At 37.0% G+C, this 19525-nt stretch overlaps 1 protein-coding gene across 1 annotated transcript in view; it reads left to right on the top strand.

Annotated features, from left to right (window-relative positions):
• Nucleotides 1-19525, top strand: part of VPS8 (VPS8 subunit of CORVET complex) — a 108007-nt gene that overhangs the window by 49091 nt on the left and 39391 nt on the right. The window contains exons 34-41 of the mRNA XM_015814153.1: nt 2285-2374; nt 9435-9481; nt 11875-12016; nt 13368-13457; nt 15692-15734; nt 16004-16107; nt 17122-17194; nt 18082-18164. Coding sequence (XP_015669639.1) covers nt 2285-2374; nt 9435-9481; nt 11875-12016; nt 13368-13457; nt 15692-15734; nt 16004-16107; nt 17122-17194; nt 18082-18164 — 672 coding nt within the window. The remainder of the gene's footprint in view (nt 1-2284; nt 2375-9434; nt 9482-11874; nt 12017-13367; nt 13458-15691; nt 15735-16003; nt 16108-17121; nt 17195-18081; nt 18165-19525) is intronic.

Below are 19525 nucleotides of genomic sequence, written 5' to 3'. Positions count from 1 at the left end.
GAACAAGATTATTCTTAATGGAATTTTAAGATTCACTCTAAAAAGCCATGGTTCATCTTTCTCTGTTGTTTCTTATTCTCTGAAAGTCTCCTCAATATTCACAATTAGTGTTATTATGAAGGCAAAGCTCTGGCTGTTCCAGCACCCTTGCAATCACATTATTATTATCTGGGTGCTTGGCAACCAGCTCAATGACAGTTGCAGCCTCTCAAGGTCACTTGATGAGAATCTATGACCTTCACTGCCAGCTTCAAATAAACAAAGTCAATGGGAAAACCAGCAGGCGAGGTTGCATGTCTGCCCCACTAGCTTCTCTGCACTTGCACCATGCCTCTCCTGCCACACCTTAGACACCCTCCCTGAGCCTTGCTGCACCAGCCACTCAACATGCCTTGCTGTGTTTGCGTCATATCTCCCTCCCCAACTGAGTACCCTCACACATCTTTACTTCCCAGGAACAGCCACCCCAAACCATGCTAAGTGCTCCATCTCCTCTACCATTCACATACCCTTGCATACTCTCTCCCACCTAGCAGTTGCTACCCAAGTTTATCCCGCCACTCACGCACCCTCAGATATTCTCCCCAAGCCTCGCTGCACTTGTGTTGTACCCCCCTTGCCATTCTTACACCTTCACACAGCTTCTTCCAGCCAGCAGCAGCCACCCAACATCTGCCATACTCATGACATGCCAGCGCTCAGACACCCTCTCAGATCCAGCAACAGCTACCCCAAGTCTTGTCGTGCTTGCTCTGTGCTTTCCTAGCCACCCATATACCTTTGCTCTCTTTCCCATCCAGCATCACTGCTGGCTTGCTTGCAAGCCTTTGGGACCAGCAATCTTATACTGGCTTCCCCACTGAATTTGTTTGTTGGAAGCTGACAGGAATTTGTGAGGAGATGCTTACTTGATGACTCCCATTCTTTTGCTTAGCAACAGCAACATGGACTGCAGGAATTGGTATTGATAAGCAAATGCAGTCGTGTGATGTTGTGCTTTATGATCGCAATGCTTAGTGACACAAATTCCAGTCCCAGTTGCTGTCATAGCTCAAGGACTATCTCCAGCTATAGTCCTCAAGGATTATAAGATGCATAGTTTTTCATTTCCCTAGTGGTATGTTTTCTTAAGAAGAAAGCCTTTCATACATTGAAGAGATCATGCTAGATAAGGAAAGATGATGACTTCAAAGTGTTCAAACTGAAAGTCTCACCAATCTGGGACACCATTGCAGCCCTGCTGCATATATGACTCCAGGTTTGGTGCATGGATGTTCCTGAAGGATAATGCTGCACAGTGACCAAAAAAATAAAACCCCAAATTAGTATGTACCTGTATAAACATAAACATAATAAGGAGAGATACAGTTTTTCTTAAAACTTTTAGTATGACTTGTTCTGACTTGGGGGTTATAATAGGAGAAAAAACTAATAAAAAGTCTCAGCTGACTACAGCTAGAGGAAAGCATTAGCAGTAAATAGGATGTATGAATGTGGAAGGGAAGAAAAATACCAAATCCTTTTTAGCCTCTAGGACTCTTCTGAAAATATGAGAACAGCCACAAGCTTTCTTGGTTTGCTTTATTATTATGCATGTAGTCATTCTTATTTTAGGTAGTAAATATGGAAGCATGAATTACTATTTAAGTTGTTAACCACATAAATTGGATGGAAACTATATATGCAGATTGCAGATACATATTTAAAAACTGGTTCTGCAAATTAGTAATGTATTAAAATGTCCACCCTTGACAGTAGTTTTCCAATATAAATATACTTCATATATATTTAAATCACAATATTTTCAATAGAATTTTTAAGGAAATATGTATAAAATAGCAATACTAACCAATTATGCATCCAGTGGTTTAATCTTAATTGGACAATAGTCTTTCATTGAAATTTAATATAAAATGTATATGAAAGCTAATTAATTGTGGTAAAATCCGTGGGTTCTGAAAACACTTTCCTACTGAATGCTTCTTTAGTATAAAGCTAGAAGAAACTGCTTGAATATACATAGAAGCCAATGAGACTCTTATGGAAAATTCAGAAAAGAGGATTTGGTATCCTCTGGCAATGTTTATTCTTCAGTGAAGAAAAAAAAACGTAATCACAGAAATGCTTATCTCTGTCCTTTATCACCTCATCTTACTGATATAAAAAGAAACATTTGGAATAGAATTCAGAGTAAATTCTGAAATACCACAAACTGAATTAAAGTTTTATGTATTTAATCCTGCCGTTCATGGATCTGTAAAGACTTTTTTTTTCTTTTGCTTAGGAGTTGACATCAGTGAGTCCTTTTAAAACAGCAGATCTTATTTCTATTCATTTCAGTGATGAGATTGAACAAATAATTCAGAATCTACAGGTAAAGATTTATTAAGCAACTAAATTGATATGTTGTGTTTCATCACAAAAAATAATTTTTCACTTTCCTAAACTTAAAAAAACCTATTTTCCAAAAGTCTAGATGTGTTTTCCCAAGTTATTGGTAGTATTTGCCCCATAATGAAAGTTTTCCTGAATTAAGGCATACAAGACCTTAAATTCCATATATTGCTGTGCTTTCTACCTTGCTTATGATACTCTTTCATGGGAAACTCCAAGTGAAATATTGCTACCAGCTTTTTAAAATGAAAGCTTAATTGTACATCCTAGACTCTGATCCTAATCACATTTGATACCTATGGGTTAGAAATATTATGAACTAATTTCACTGTTCTTCTTTTTTAAATCAACATAACTACATCTGAGTAGAACAGTACAAGATCCCACAGAACACAATGAGCTTTGCTTACAAAAAGCCAGGTATTCAAAAGTAACCTTTGCTTACTGCTACATATTTGTATGAATGGGATTAATTCTATTGAACTTGAATAGATCATTTTTCAAACCATTTTGCAACTATGATTCAAAGGTAGAAATCAACTGATTTAAAGTATGTTTCCCTCTCCATTGTCATATGTACATATGCACACATACAAATGTAATAACTGATGTATCTTTGTTATCTTAGCATCAAAGACTGGTACATTAGAAAGAAGCAGGATTTTTAGGGGAAAAGTGTAAATATTTCTGTCCCGTATCACAATACAGTTTGCTGCTGTTTTCTTTCTCACTTCTGTTATAATGAAAAAATTGTTACTTAGTGTGTAGTGTCTTTGGATGTGCTTTTTACTGGAATATATTTTCAAAATTCGGACCCAAATCTGTAATTCTATACATATTCTATACAGTGGCTAATGCCTCTGAAAGAGGAGGAAAGTGTGTTGAATATGTTCGTTACCTTGAGTTATTTGTAAAAATAATAAAGGGATATAAACAAACAGTAACTATAATATAGGTTTGCACTATATGCTTCTATTCTGCACTCACATACTTCAAAAACTGTTTCTTTACAAGTGGCAATGTACTAAAGAGAAGTATCTTCAGTAACTACTTCACCTGTTACTTTGAGTTATTTTATACATAGATAATATATATAGAGAGAGATCTTGACAGAACATGGTTCTGTTCTTTCTCCAGCTTTCTCTATAGCTTTCAGTAGCATCAACCATGATATTTTAATCTGTAGAAGTACTTTAAGATGTTCTCACTGTCAGTTCATGAAATGGCCATATCTTGTATTGTTCCCAGTTTATAAAATACATTCCCATAAGAGTTGCTTTTAGCATTTAGAAAATCTCTGAAAATGTAACTTTTCTGCCAAACTTTTAATGGCTAATTTATTTTAGTATTTATTTTATTTTATTTTTGAATTGCATTCTGTTTTTAAAATTTTGTTAGCTGACCTAAGTTCTTGTGAGGCTAGAAAAATGAGGCTTAAGTAAAATAAGATAGGAAAGAAACAGAGTTAGAAGGGACCTTGAAAGTCTTCTAGTCCAACCCCCTGCTCAAGTAGGAAACCCTATACCAGGGGTAGGCAACCTTGGCTCTTTTATGACTCGTGGACTTCAACTCCCAGAATTCCTGGCTCAGGAATTGCTGGCTCAGGAATTCTGGGAGTTGAAGTCCACGAGTCATAAAAGAGCCAAGGTTGCCTACCCCTGTCCTATACCATTTCAGGCAAATGGTTGTTCAAACTCTTAAAAACCTCCAGTGTGGGAGCATCCACAACTTCTGGAAACAAGCCGTTTCACTAATGAATTGTTCTAACTGTCAGGAAATTTCTCCATAGTTCTAGGTTGCTTCTTTCCTTGATTAGTTTCCATCCATTGATTCTTGTGCTGCCTTTAGGTGCTGTGGAGAATAGGTTGACCCCCTCTTCTTTGTGGCAACTCCTTAGATGTTGGAACAGTACCNTCCAACAAGCGGGATTGGCCTAGGGAATTTTAGTGGGGTTTTTAAGAGAAATTTTAATTATATAGGCCATAGCAAATATTTCTTTTTAATTCGGTTTTAAATTAGGTATTTATTGTAGCATTGGTTTTATAAGGCTGTTAGCCGCCCTGAGTCCGGTAAGGAGAAGGGCGGGATATAAATCGAATAAATAAATAAAAATGTGATCCATAATCCTTCTTTTTATTAAATAGACACACCCAATTCCTGCTACCGTTCTTCATATGTTTTAGACTCCAGTCCCCTAATCATCTTTGTTGTTCTTCTGTGCACTCTTTCTAGAGTCTCAACATCTTTTTTATATCATGGCAACCAAAACTGTGGTTCAGTCTTATCAAGGCATTATAAACTGGTACTAACACTTCACATGATCTTGATTCTATCCCTCTGTTGATGAAATCTGAGGCTGCAGTTACTTTTTTTGGCAACTGAGCACACTGCTGGCTCATATTTAAGTGAATGTCCACTAGGATTCCAAGATTCCTCTCATAGATATTAGGTCTTTTGAGGCAATAAACTGATACAAATATAACAGATTAAATAGACCCTCTCTCCATATCCCAACCAGTCTCATATTTCTGTCCCTTCTTCCCTCCCTCCTTTTCTTTTCATTCTAAAGTCCTTTTATTGGCTAACTGACAAGATTTTTTTCCCCTGCTTCTGTATTAACCATAATTTCAGCTCCTTCCATTGCATAGAACACTTACAGAGCAGTTCATAAAATGAGCCCAGATGTACAACATATTGCTAAAATCTATAGCATCCTGAAATGCCTTTAGAAGAACTGTGTTTGAAGCTAACTTCAAGTGATATTTATGTCTTGTGTATTGATCTTTTTACTTCCCTTGCAACTTGTTAAATGTTTCTTCCTGATTTTTGTCAGCTTTATATTTCATTTCATTTCATTTTGTGTTGTGTTTTTTTTAAATTGCAACAGGACAAGCCTGGAGAATGCTCAAAATTTTAACAGCATAAAATATGCATTAAAAATGACATTAAAGATACATTTCTCATTTTAAAGAAAAGTTGTTAACAACTTAGAACACATATTGTTATATGCCAAATCACATCCAATCTTATGGTTTCTTTTCATATGAAATTTCACAGTGCAAAAATCTATTGTCTATATTTTAAAGGAGTAGATTTTTTTTGAAACAATAAGAACTCACCCATGTTACCATTATAAGATACACACCCATGTCTATATACAAAAGCTATTGGATACATAGTTATTAAGAGTAATACTCTTATCTATATTTCTTTTTATAACTATCTTTCTGATTTCCTCTTAGATTTGTTTTGTAAGCAGAAACATTTAGTCATGATTATGTAGCTAATTAATTCCTAGATTGTATTTCTATATATGCTTCTATTCCACAAAATCTGCATCACTTAACAAAGGTCAGGTTTTTAAATCTTGATTTACTGTGCCAGTTTCAACGAATCCAGATTCATCTATTTCTGTTAAAATCAAGTAGATTACCTATCAAAATCTTTCTACAGCTCTTTTAAAGACATCGCAATTATTTATTTGCAAACATATCAGAGGAGTTAAAATCCTTTGGGTTTTTTTCTCACTTACTCTTTTTTATGCTTCTGTAATGCTACTGTTTTTCAACAATCAAAATTCATTACTGGTCAAACTCTAAACCAGGATGAATTCTACCAGTAACGTACAATACCACTTTCTAAAAAAATGCATGCAAATCTCCTACACTTTGGATTGTATGGCTTAGAAAACCAAAATGAAGCAGTAAAACAACTTACTAATTTTTACAATTCCAACAATTTCTTCATAGCTAATAAAGCTATGTAGTTTTATAAAACAGTGCTTGTATATATGGACATCGCCAGCTAGGATACATAAAAATTAAATTAAGCATATGATTGCTAAATGGAGATGAAAAAACTCTGTTATAGCATCACACATAGCCAGGTGCTAACTGCAGAACAGATCATAAATTACTTGTGTAAATTCAGAGATAAGCTAAAGAAGAAGAAAGGCAGTCCACAATATGATCTTGAGCATGTATTCTACTATTTTAAAGAGTACATACAGTAGTCCTAAACTACTTTGATTGAGAACAAGAAAAACTGTGGAATGAACTTAAAGAGGTTGTAAAGATAAGTGTGAAAAGAGACTGACAATGATTTAAAAAAAAAAACAGAAAAAAAGCAAAGTGATTGCCAGAACAAACCATAGATATGGTTAAGAAGAGATGCCAAAGCTAAGAAAGAAAAATATATCAGGGAGGAACTTAACAAAGAATTTCAGAGAGCTGTTAGAAGATATAAAAAACAATATTACAACAATATATGTTGAAGATGGAAACAGACACGGAAAAACAAAGTCTTTAAAAAGATTTGTGAACTCAGAAGGAGGTTTCAATCTTGAATTGGTATGTTAAAGGACACCAGTAGTAACATAGTAATCAAAGCAAGGAATATCAAAGAAAAATAGAAAGGCATTGAAATATAGTATAGTACAGGAAAGCTGCAGACCAAAGACATATGAACTGTACAGATGGAGAACTAACTGAGCTGATCACATATGTCTCTTTGAAGTTCAAGCCTGCATTCTTTTACAATACAAGAAGCCTGACTGAACAAAGAAGTGACAAATTGGTTTTTCCTAAGAGGACTGAGGGAGATTGGAGAATGGATTTATTATACTTAATTGGAAACCACTTATGACTGGACTTTTTTGGGAAGATAGACTGATTGTGGAGATTGAATTTACTATTTTTACTTAGACAACAATTGATAAGAAATGGCATTAAGAAATGAACGTGGATATTCAATCCAGAGCTTATTACTCTTAACTCTTGAGATGATTTGGGATAGAAAAAAATGCCGTGGTAAAATTTTCTGAGTTGACAACAAAAACAGTTTCTTAACAGAGGGCTTTGAAACTTTAACCTCGTCTTTTTTATTGTTATTGTTCTTCCTGTTAATTATTTTGTCATTAATATAGTATATAGATGACAGACCTGTATATAATCCATTGATGGTAATTACTCTACTTAACATCATTGAAATCAACCTCATTTGAAAATAGATTTACCAGTTTAAAAATTTGGGGGTTCTATTTTGCAAGCGATGGGAACCAATATTGTAGTAATGTATTAATCAGAATTCAACTAGGGGGGATAATATGTATATATGTGTTGTCGGTTTTTTTTCAGTGCACTTTTTTAATGGCTTGTTTGTTTTGTGGGGGGGTTTCAGTTTTTGGGGAGTTTTATATTTTAACTTTCTTTTGAATAAAACAAAAATAGAGTTTTTAAAAAATGGAGAGAGAAAGCCAATGAATACCAAAAAGAAGTCTCTTTGTGCTTCATTGATTATAAAAAGCATGTCAAAGTATGGAATGTGATTAGAAAAATGGGAATCCCAGATTTCTTTGTTCCCATAAGAAATCTATATACAAGTCAGGAAGCCTCAATAGAGATAGAACATAATGAAACAGACTGGCTCCAGGTTGGGAAATAAATGAAAAAAGACTGTATGTTCTTTGCATTATTTATTCAACCTATACAGTAAATATATAATAAGGGATTGGAAGAAAATGAGCGTGGTTTTGAAATTGGAGGAAGAAACTTCAATTACTCTGTGCTATGCTGATGACTCTATTCTGACAGTCAAAAATGTAACTTAAATATGAATACCAACCAATGACAACAGGTACAGCAACCAACATTAGAACTGACAATGAAGATACAGAAATTGAGGATCGTTTCAGCCTTTTAGGACCAGTCATTAACAATAAAAGAACAAACAGCCAAGAAACATGCCACAGACTAAACCCAAACATCTGTGACACCAAAAATAGCAATCATTGCAAGAGAGAACATGTAAACAACACAGTCAAATAACAGAATTCAAGGATAAGTTAAAATAATACAGTTTGCTCAGTCAACTGGGCACTACATGGGGTTTTAATAAACATAATTTCTGAGGAGAGTTGTCACAAAGGATAACAACAAATCAAATTTTGCAGAATAGTCAGTATCTAAGCTCAAGCTGCTGTCTTAAAAATTTCATTCTCAGCAACAAGATTTTGTATTTGGAATTTTGTAGGAAGATATTTAAAAGAAGTCTGCCCTTGATTTATTAAAAATAATGTTTTTTTAATGGACTGATAGATTGAAGCTTATTGGCGTTCCTCCAGTGAGAACATTGGCAGTAGGAAACAAGTTGCATTAAATGGTCTGCTTTCTTCTGATACATAATGTATCTTTAGGGAAGATTAAACACATTGTGGAGGACACACAGAGTGTGAGGTTGAACATCAGTTGAGAAGATATTATTGCATATATTCCAGAATTCCCAACAGTATTCAGTTGTTCTGTGACAGACAGTGGCTATAATAGGAAGCTTGAGTTACGCTGCCATATATTTGAATACCTGCTGTTTGTACCAATTTAAAATAGCTTGAGGATGTTGAATAATGTAATGTGCTTGTAGAAGCAGCTGCTTTTGAATCTAGACATGTTATTATCTTTAGCCAATGAATACTAAATGGATTTAATGCTTTGGAATATTCTGTTCTATAACTCCTGAATGTCATTCATATTCATAATAGATCTAGTACAGGCAGTCCTCAACTTATAACCACAATTGAGCCCCAAATTTCTGTTGCTAAGTGAAACATTTGTTAAATGACTTTTGCCCATTTTACGACCTTTCTTGCTACAGTTGTTAAGTGAATCACTGCAGTTATTAGTAACCTGGTTGTTAAGTGAATCTGGCTTCCCCATTGAATTTGCTTGTCAGAAGGTCACAAAGGATGATCACATGACCCCAGGACACTGCAACCGTCATAAATATAAGTCAGTTGCCAAGCATCTGAATTTTAATCACATGACTATGGGGATGCTTTAAATGTTGTGAGAGAAACGGTCAAAAGTCACTTTTTTCAGTGCCCGTATAACTTTGAACGGTCACTAAATGAACTGTTGAGGACTACCTGTATACCAAATTTATAGGGAAATCATAATCCAGACTGAATCACTAAATCTATTAAAATATTAAGAATAGTTGAATCTTAAACACTGTGTTCACTTTGCTTTCCCACCTTTGCTTGTCAGGATGAGCATTTGCTTTTCCAATTTTTGAAGAGTCTCCTTGATCCAAGGTATGTATACATTTTAACTCCTGGAATCTCATTTATTTGGCTGTAACCTATATAGTTGCTTTTTTAAAAATAAAAAAATCCTATTGTGAAGAAACAAATTTGTGGCTTGGAATGGTATTTTATCAAGTAGATTGGACTTTTGTGGTATCTGATGAGGATTGTCATTAATGTTCCATCTACAAGGAATCTTTAAGCAGATCTGCCGTCCAGTTTCTATTGTTCTTGGACCCCTTTCATGGTGAAATCAATTGACTTCCCTTCTGAATCTCAATAGTAACAAATTCTTCCATACTGCTACAATGGAGTATAGAAGCAATTTTATTTATTTTTGATAAGGCAAGTATAAATATCACATCATACATACCACTGGGAAAGAAAAATTAGTCATATATCACTTTCTTCATATATATTCTACTATAAATGGCTGTTGTATAAGATATCACTATTGCAGAGTTAGTTTCATCGCTATAAAAATTTGATAAGTAAGCATTTCATAAAGCCATTTGTAATCATTTCTGTGTCAGGGGTGGTCTTGACTCTCAGTTTTTATAGGGATCCTAAATACTGTGAGAAATATCTGTAAGAGATTGTATTTGAAAGAAAGAAGGGCATAAATGGTACAACTGCTCATTTGGTCATGGGCAAAAATGTTCTTGGCTTTCTTTATCAAAGCAGTCCTATAGATCCACATTTCTCCCTTGCCCATTTCAATTTATGTCTACTTTAAAACAGATTTTCAGTTAAATTAAATCTTGCAAACTAATCTCCTTGTAATTCCATTCCTTTCAATATAGTTACATCACAAGAGATTTATTTTGGCAGAATTTGCTGTCATTAAGTTCTCTGCTACAAAGACAACAGGCTGTTAGAATGAAATCTGTTTTAATAAAATAATGTATACCCTGAAGTGAAGGCAAATTTTTGCTTGGGAATATCTTCTGTTCTAATCATTATTAAGTTTTTCTCAAACAATAGCAAAGAGTATGTCTTTCTCAAGGAATTTTAGGTATTGTAATTACAACATATCTGGAAGATGTCAAATTAATGAAGTCTATAGTAACTTAAAAATCAATCTATATTACTTCCTCACTTTGTTAAAATACAGCTAATTATGTTTGCCTGAACGAAGTTACAATTAAGTCACAATTTGCTTCAATTTCTTATTATTTGCCTGTCTTTTTTCTTTTTCGTACATCATTTAACAATACAAATTCTTTGGTTTCTCACAGTTTTAGAGAAATCAGTAAAGCCAGTCATACTATTTTCTCAACCCTACAGGCTTTCAGAAACCAAGCACTCCAAATTCAATTCTGTATAGCAAGTCCTCTCCTTTCTTCTTCTGCACCTATGCTTTTGCACATTTTAAAAGAGTGGCCAAGCCCTTATTTAGCTATCTATCTGTTGCTTTTTGGATGGATGTTACTGCTGCCCATAGTGCTAATTTCAGCTCAGTTTCTGAGACAGGCAACTGAACAAGGATATATTGGAGAAGGTCAGGTTGTTAGAAAAATGCTACAGATCCATGCTGTCAACTAGTATGCCCTGCCAGTCATCAGATACCTGCTGGTATAGTGAGCTGGTCAAAGGAGGACAGGGAGGCTATCAATGTGAAGACTTGGAAACTCCTCACAATGTATGGAGGTTTCCATTCTGAGTCCAACATTCATACCCAGAGGCTATACGCCATCCAGAAAGAGGGCAGGCAGGATCTGATGAGTGTCAAAGCCATTGTCCTCAGAGTATTCAGGAGTACATCAATAAGACAGCACCCAAATACGGGTGTTGAAAGAATGCCTAGGGCAACAGCAGATATGGGATGAAGATAAAGCAGAGGAAGTGCCCTAGCAAGACAAGATTCTGCACGGGATGTATCCTTGACAGATAACTGAGGTGTCTGACACTGGAAACCCTTCTAATGGCTGGAAAGGGCTGGACTAAAAGACAGCACTGATCCTAACAGCACAAGAGAGGCACTAAGCACCACATCTATAGAAGCAGGGATTTACCACACCAGACAGGATCTGGAATGCAAACTATGCAGAAAGGCCTTGGAAACAGCCCAACACATAGTGTGGTAAACCCCTGCTTCTTGTGCTGCTATGCTCAGTGCTTTGGTGTACAGTGCAGGCAGGAACAGCATATACTGAATGGTATAACCAAATAGTGGCATTGTGTATAGAAACATCTGTAATTCTATATTCCATAGAGTTCTCATTTGAAAAATTATGGACGCTATGTCTATAATTATAAATTTTAATACATATTTTCTCTGTATATGAATACGTTTCAATATGGTTTTATGTATTTATCATAATATCTAATATCTGTATCTGAAGTATTTAGGATATTTTACTAACTAATCTTAAAAAATGGTTTGCTATTTGTTATTCCAGGGAAGGTATCAATCAAGACTTGCTTCAACGTTCCCCCTCTATTACTGAACAGTTTATTGATTTGCTATGTCGGTATGATGCTGACCAGGTCTTAGAGACTTTGAAATTCCTGGAGAATTATAGGCTGGAAGAGACAATTCAGGTATCGTTTGTGAATAGGATGAAGCTAAATTCAGTTTTGTAAGATCTACTATTCAAATCAATTATATTATTTTACACTGTTAATGCCATATTGTAGGCCCCATCTCCACCACATCATACATTTTTCCCAACCCTATTCTGTTGTCAGTGTGTTAAGCACGGGCTTCTCTAAGCTTTCATCTATGGGAGTTGGAACTCAACATTATTAGGGTTCCAGCTCCTATAGTAATCCTATGTTCTAGACTTTCTGGAAACTAAACTTATTTGTATCAGTGTACATATGTAGACTTGCAAAATTCAGATATCCATCTCTAATATGTGGTTGTCTAGCACAAGGCAAAAGGAAACTGTGCAGCCTTTGAGATGAGGCTTACTCCCTCACTATGCCTAACTTGAACTAGTTTACAGCTAAATGTTTCTAAGTAGGAAATTTCCAAGCCATTGTAACTTGAACATGACCTGACCATCTAAGTCAGACATGTCAAACTCGCGACGTCATGTGACGTTGTGTGACATATCAGAGCTTTTTCTCCATTGCCAGCAATGGGGTGGGCATGGTTTCCTCGTGATGCATCCAGCCTGTGGGCCGGCAGTTTGACACCCCTGATCTAAGTTGTCAAAAAATCTGTGCAGGCACTTGTTAGATTACCCTTGTTTAGCTTGGTATAATTTTAGAATGAGCTTTGTCCAATCAAAATGGGATCCCTTTTTTGCTTCAAAACTTTGTTATATTTCTATGGCAATGGAATTTTGAATTGTTACAATACAGGAAACCACAGCTATTGAAGCATAAAGATAAGGCGTCTGAAATTATAAGGGGGAAGACATCAGACACTCTTGGTATATATTACAGAATTCTGTATAACTTCCTTTTATATTTTTTTTAAAAAATGATCTGAGTCAGTCGTTGGGACCAGAGGTTTTGTCTTCTGAGCTGGAGCCCATCCCGCCAGAGAGGGAGAAGATTCCCCATGGACGGGGGCTCCAGCTACGAGTCCGAAAGGCTGGAAGATTAAAATCTCTGAGGTCCTGGTGACTGACCCAGATTGGATCCTGCAACATCATCCTGTGACAGGTGTATCCGCCTTCATTCATGAAAAATGAAAAAAGCAATTGAAAAAGGATCAAGCTGGTGCAAGGTAACTAACCTTGCCTCTGAAATTCCTTCTCTTTAATTTGCTTCCCTTTCTTCTACTGTAATGAAAAATACAGAAGGTTAATTGTGCAGGAAATTTTTAGCCTAGTAAAATAAGAGATAGGAGGCTGTATCCCCAAAAGTGATCCAAGATATCCAAGTAGTGAATGTTTTCTTCAACCAAATAGCTAAAATTAATGTTTGGCATTTTATGCAGGTCACCCAAAAATATCAGCTCCACGAGGCTTCTTCTTACTTGCTTGAAAAGAAAGATGACATTCCTGGTGCCTTCTTAATTATGCTTGAGGTATAAGAGAGTGGAAACTCCACTATGAAGTATGGAGGGTTTTTTTTTCTTTTTATTTAGAAAAAAAAATTAATCTGAACCAAAAATTAACACTGGGGATGGGCGATGTTGTCAGCATTAAAAATCTAGAATTCACTGGATTTACTGTATATATTAAATCTGAAATAAGCTGCCAAGTTGATTTTTATCTTTAGAAGAAGCTTTATGATTCTTATTTTTATTCACGTCTGATCATAATTTTAAAATTGAAAACAGATGTTTGTAAGCCCTGTGAGATTTATTATGTGTGTAAATATATGAATTGCCACTTGGTCACTGCAGTTCTTACTGAGAGCATAGTTAATCCTCAGTCAGTGACTGTAATGGATCCTGCCCATTTCAGATGAAAGCAGTGATGGCCTTTAAATAAAATGCCCCATGTGATGGCCTCACTTAATGGCTACTCTCCCCAGTGTGGCCCACTTGGTTTCGTAGCCCTCATGTCTATTAGTTGCACGTCCACTGCTCAGTTGCATTGGACTTTGCTCACTCACCTTCACTGGCTCCATTTGTTGATTTTTACCGTCAAGCCTCCTGCTTGCAAGTCCACTGCTCAGCTCTGCTGGGTGAATGGCAGTGAGCAAAGCCAGCGCTGCTGTTCTCCCAACACAACTCATTTTTGCTGGCTCCACCGCTGGCATTTGCCCTCAAGCTACTGTTTGCAAATCCACTGCTCAGCTGCTTTGGGCAAACAGCAATGCGTGGAGCCAGCAAAGGTGAGCAAATGGAACCCAATGCAGCTGAGTAGGGGACTTGCAAGCAGCGGGCTTGAAGGTAATGAACCCAAGCATGCCCAGCTCAACCAGCAAGCATATCGGGGAAGAAGAGCAAGCTATTCTGTCCCTAAACTGCATTTCTCTGTTCTGAAAGCGAATGCCATTTTGGAGCAGGCACAATTCATTGTGGCCATTGTGAAAATGGCACTCACTTCTGGGATATATCTAGAGACACCGGGGAGGGGGGATGGAACAGCTTGCTCTCCTTCCCCAATGCAAGCTCCGAAACCCGTAGGAGAAAGAGATCTGTGGTAAAAGATAAGTGAACGATTAGTGATGGGGGGTGGGAAAGAACATGTGGAACTCAGTGGGGTGGGAAGCAGGCCCCAAACCTGTGGGGAACCTGAGGGGTGGGATGAGGGGGAGATGGGCAGTTGGGGGGGGATGCTGCAGTTTCCCTGGAACTGGTTATAAGGGCGAATGACTGCAGGGATGCTGCAGTGGCCATAACTTTGAAACCTGATCATAAGTAGCTTTGGGGGGGGATCAGTTATAACTTAGTGACCAGTCATACATTAAGGACTATCTGTACTTCAGTGAGAAAGGACAGAAAGCATACGCTGTTGGCGCACAGAGACGGCATGGTGCCTTTCTGAAATAAAATTTCTGATTGTGTAACTATCTTTTATCAGGAATATGAGGTCCTATTCCTAAGTGGAAGCTTCATATAACTTCTTCTTAGCCCAGTTTACTTCTTACCTGAAATCAAGATGCTGTGCATTGTCATATCATTGTAATGATATTAGATAAGCTTCACTCATCTGATGTAATATCATGGAATGTAAGGTGACAAATCAGTAAGGAGCAACTGTGTTTTGTGGCAGGCATATTTCTGATACCTTGTAAATTTGTCTTTAGCTGAAGTTGAGGGTTTATTTAGTGATACACACACACACACACACACACACACACACACACACACACACACACACATATATATATATATATATATATAAAAATATATATAAAAATATATATATAAATATAAATTTCTCTGTTTAATATCAGTATAGCCAAAATCACTTTGGAGACTGTATGTTTACATGGTTTTTACCAACTGCATGTACACATCTTTGGAATAGATTGATGCGATATCAAGTTAATTGATCCAGTAAGGGAGGAAATTTTTTAAAATCCTGAAATAATGTCCTTTTTGTCTGTCCTTTTTCTGTTCCAGAAAGTCCAGAGAAGAATTAACTAATTTAAAAATCTTTGGGTAACTATTTGAAGGTAGTAAAATAGTTATATCTAGTTCTGCTGTACCTCACATATTGCCCTGTACAGAGATATGACCAGTTCCTACAGAAATTGAACAAAATGTGAAAGTGTTAGTGAATGAGAGATGAATAGAATAGGTACTTATGGATAGTTTATAAAATGCCATGTGAATTCAAATAACACAAAATTTATTTTTCCTAGTGGTTACAAACCAAACTTTCAACACTGACTTCCGGAGATAAAAGTAAGTTTCAAAACAGATTTATTTTGTTTCTCATGAAGCATGTGCACGTTGAACAAAATTCAAGTGTTACATTAAAATATTTGTGTTATTTGGTCAGAATCAAGACTAGGCTTTGTAGACATTTATTAATTTTTACTTCTCATTTCCAAGGAGCTATTACATGCACACACATTCATTGTTTATGTGATTAGTACTTTTCCATATAGATTTTAATTGCCTTAAGTTAACTACATAATAATATCTAATCACTGCTTCTATCTTAATTCAAGTTTCAGCAGAACTTCCTTTATTAAAAGATATTGAAGGTACCTTAGCAAAAACAATTGCACTTTGCCAGAGGAATTCACACAAATTTAATCAGCAGAAGCGAGAAGTAAGTATTCCCTTATACTCTGGCTTTAAAAATGGGATGCTTTTGTTTCCCGTGAAGCCACTTTTTTGTAATATTAAGGTAGACTTGTAGTTATCATCATGTATTTCATCTACTTTCCTGCCCGTGTTTTATAAAGTCAAGAATAATATTTCCTGTTGAAATAAGTGCAGCCCCAAATCTTTCTGATCTACTATTGTTGGTAGTCCACATTCTGGATTCATAAGGTAAGAAGCAAAAAAATCTGAATTAAGGTAATTCCACTCAATTACCGTAGAAGAGAAAACTATGTGAGGTCTGCCTTTCTTTTAAATTGCAGGCACATAACATGTTTTTCTCCGTTACTAGAAACACTTTTCTTCTATTATCCTATAAAAAGCCCAGAGAAAACTAATTTGTATTTTAATAGGAAATATTGAAAAACTATTGAGCTGTGCCATGCTACACTATATATTCTATAGCAGAATCATCCCCGGGGCACTTTAACATCAGCATGCCTTTCCCTCCTAGACCTGACTCCAAAAGGTGTGCTGTAAAATGTGAGCAGTGAAGTTGGCTGGGATAGAGAAATTGTGCAATCAAAATGTCCTGGGTGTGTTATGAAATGCAAGCTGGGAGGCTGGGAAATGATGGTAGCAGCAGGCAGTCTCTAAAATAGCTCTCCCAATACAGGAACAGTGCACTGGGAGGTACATTGCATTTATCACTTAAATAAACCGGGCACTTATGTCCTTTTCAGTTTATAGTAGTGTTGGTGCTGCTTTGCAACAGGTACAGGCAGGGCTATTTTTGTCATAGAACGCCCAGAACGGAGTTCCGGTACCTTTTTTGGATGGAACCTTGTAGGGTAGGCAAGGCGGGTTGTATGACATGTGTGAGTTCCAGCACCTTTTTTTTTTTTTTCAAAAAAAGCACTGGGTACAGGCATTGGCATATCCAGGAACAGAAGCAAGATACTCTGTGTGAAACTGATGGAGGTTATTTTTTGTGCAATTCTGAGATTCCTTTTATTTTTAGGCACTGTGGTTTCCGCTCCTAGAGGCAATGTTGTCACCCCAAAGATCTGCACTGCAACCTCGTTTGTCTGAATGTAAGCATATTTGTCTCCTTTTTTGTCCAAGGAAAGATATTCAAGACAAAATGACAAATAACAAAAAGGCCGTGAATTAGTTTTGCTACTTGTGTGTGATATCAGGAATATATTTCTGAATAACATTTCTTTACTTTTCCTTTTTCTGTGATAAAATCATGAATTTGAGCCTGCAATTACTTGATATGAAGCATGATTTTTGCAACATTTTTCATCAGTAAAGTTTCTGGAGCTATCTTCTTTTGCATTTAAAGGTAGCTACCATATTGAGTTTATTTATTTATCAAATTTCTACATTATTCATCGTACCTAAGTGGTATTTACGTTAGTCTACCCTTTGCAAAGGTAATTTGAATTCTGAGAAATCTTTTTGAAAATATCACCAATTTGAAATGCATTTAGCTGAGGCAGGTATATATATGAGGGGACTGTATAAAACACTAAAATTAAATGCAAATTTAATTGTAAACATTTTTAAAAATACCCAACATTTCACAGGATCACCATATCTTGCAAAATGTCAGTGTTCTCAAATGAGATTGCTTAAAATTTAGCATTATCATGTGAAGTTCCACAAATCTCAGTAGTGAGATCACTGAAAACTTTTATATAATAATAATAACAACAACAACAACAGCTTTATTGTCACTTTTTATTATTAAATATTTAACATTATTTTTTGTGTTGCATGATCCTGTGAAATTGTGCTATTTGCTGCCAAGAAGGCTGCTTACCCCTGAGTCAAGACACTAAAGAGATTCCAATTCAATTATTCACAAAAGGAAAAATCCACTAGCCACATATATCATTCCTATTAATTGGGACAAAAATAACAGACTTAAATTGCATTCATTGCTATGAGTTTTATTGTTATATTTGTTCTTTAGATTTGAAGAACTTAACAATGCAAGTATTGAACAATATGACAACATTCATTGCTCTGCCATTAATTTTGCAGAGAATCCTACAGGTGAGTTATGGGAAATAATATTGTTACCTTAAAAATTCTTAATGTGCATTGCAAAGCTACATTTTATGTTGCATTCTCTTTGACTTGATTTGAAGCATGATACTGCTTCGAATTCATACTGATACTGGAAATAACATAAATATGCCAGAGCAGTACTGCGTACCTTTTGAATAAAATGCAATCCAGTGGTGAGAAAGGTAAAGTTTTACACTTAGGCAAGAAAACCAAATGCACCAAAGGTATAAAATAGATAGTACCTGGCTCCACAGCAGTAACTGTGAGAGGGATCTAGGAGTCCTAGTGGACAGCCACTTAAATATGAGCCAGCAGTGTGCTGCATCAACAGAGATAGTATCAAGGTCACATGAAGTGTTAGTACCATTTTATGCTGCTTTGGTAAGATTACATTTGGAATACTGCATATAGTTTTGGTCACCATGATACAAAAAAGATGTTGAGATTCTAGAAAGAGTGCAGAGAAGAGCAGCAAAGATGATTGGGGGCTAAAACATATGAAGAACGTTTGCAGGAATTGTGTATGTCTGGTGCAATGAAAAGAAGGATGAGGGGAGACATGATAACAGTCTTCCGATATTTGAAGAGCTGCCACAGAAGAGAGGGGATCAACCTATTCTCCAAAGCACCAGGGCAGGATAAGGAGTAACGAATAGAAACTTATCAAGGAGAGATCCAACCTAGAACTAAGGAGAAATTTCCTGACAATGAGAACAATTCATCAGTGGAACAGATTGCCTCCAGAAGTTATGGGTCATAGCTGACTCAGGAATTCTGGGAATTGAAGTCCATGAGTCATAAAAGAGCCGAGGTTGCCTACCCCTGGTACTGTATAGCAGAGGCGTAGCGTGGGGGGTGCAGGGGGGGCCGGCCGCACCGGGCGCAACATCTGGGGGGGCGCACTCGCACTCGCAGCTCTCTGCCCCTGCCTAAAGTGCAAGTTGGCTGACGGCTCCCTCGCCCGCCTTCCCCACCTCTCAGGCCGGTCTGCTGTGTCCTGGGCGCCTTTCAGCACCTTCTGCTGCCTCCTGACCCGCTCCCCACCCCTTCGGCGCCAGCTGCCCACTCGCCCCCCCTCCCGGCTCGAGAGCGGAGGCCCTGGCCATCTTTTACACTGGCCAGCCCGGCATTCACACCACGACGACATGGGGCGGGGCTGGCGAGAGAGACGCACCTTCCTGGCCCGGCGGCCGGCGCAAACGCCTGCAGTCCAGGTGGGCATGGAGGTTGGGAGGGGGAGAGGCCGGCTGGACGCTCTTGCGGGGTCCCACCTGGCTCTGGTATCGCCTGCGCTATGCCAGCCGTCCCCAGTGCTGCCCAGCTGAGCGCCCGCAGGGTCCGGATCA

This window comes from Protobothrops mucrosquamatus, unplaced genomic scaffold (genome assembly GCF_001527695.2).
Source record: "Protobothrops mucrosquamatus isolate PMUCROS unplaced genomic scaffold, P.Mucros_1.0 scaffold225, whole genome shotgun sequence".
NCBI classification, from domain to species: domain Eukaryota; kingdom Metazoa; phylum Chordata; class Lepidosauria; order Squamata; family Viperidae; genus Protobothrops; species Protobothrops mucrosquamatus.
The sequence above is the reverse complement of the archived record's forward strand: the minus strand, read 5'-3'. Positions and strand labels throughout refer to the sequence as shown.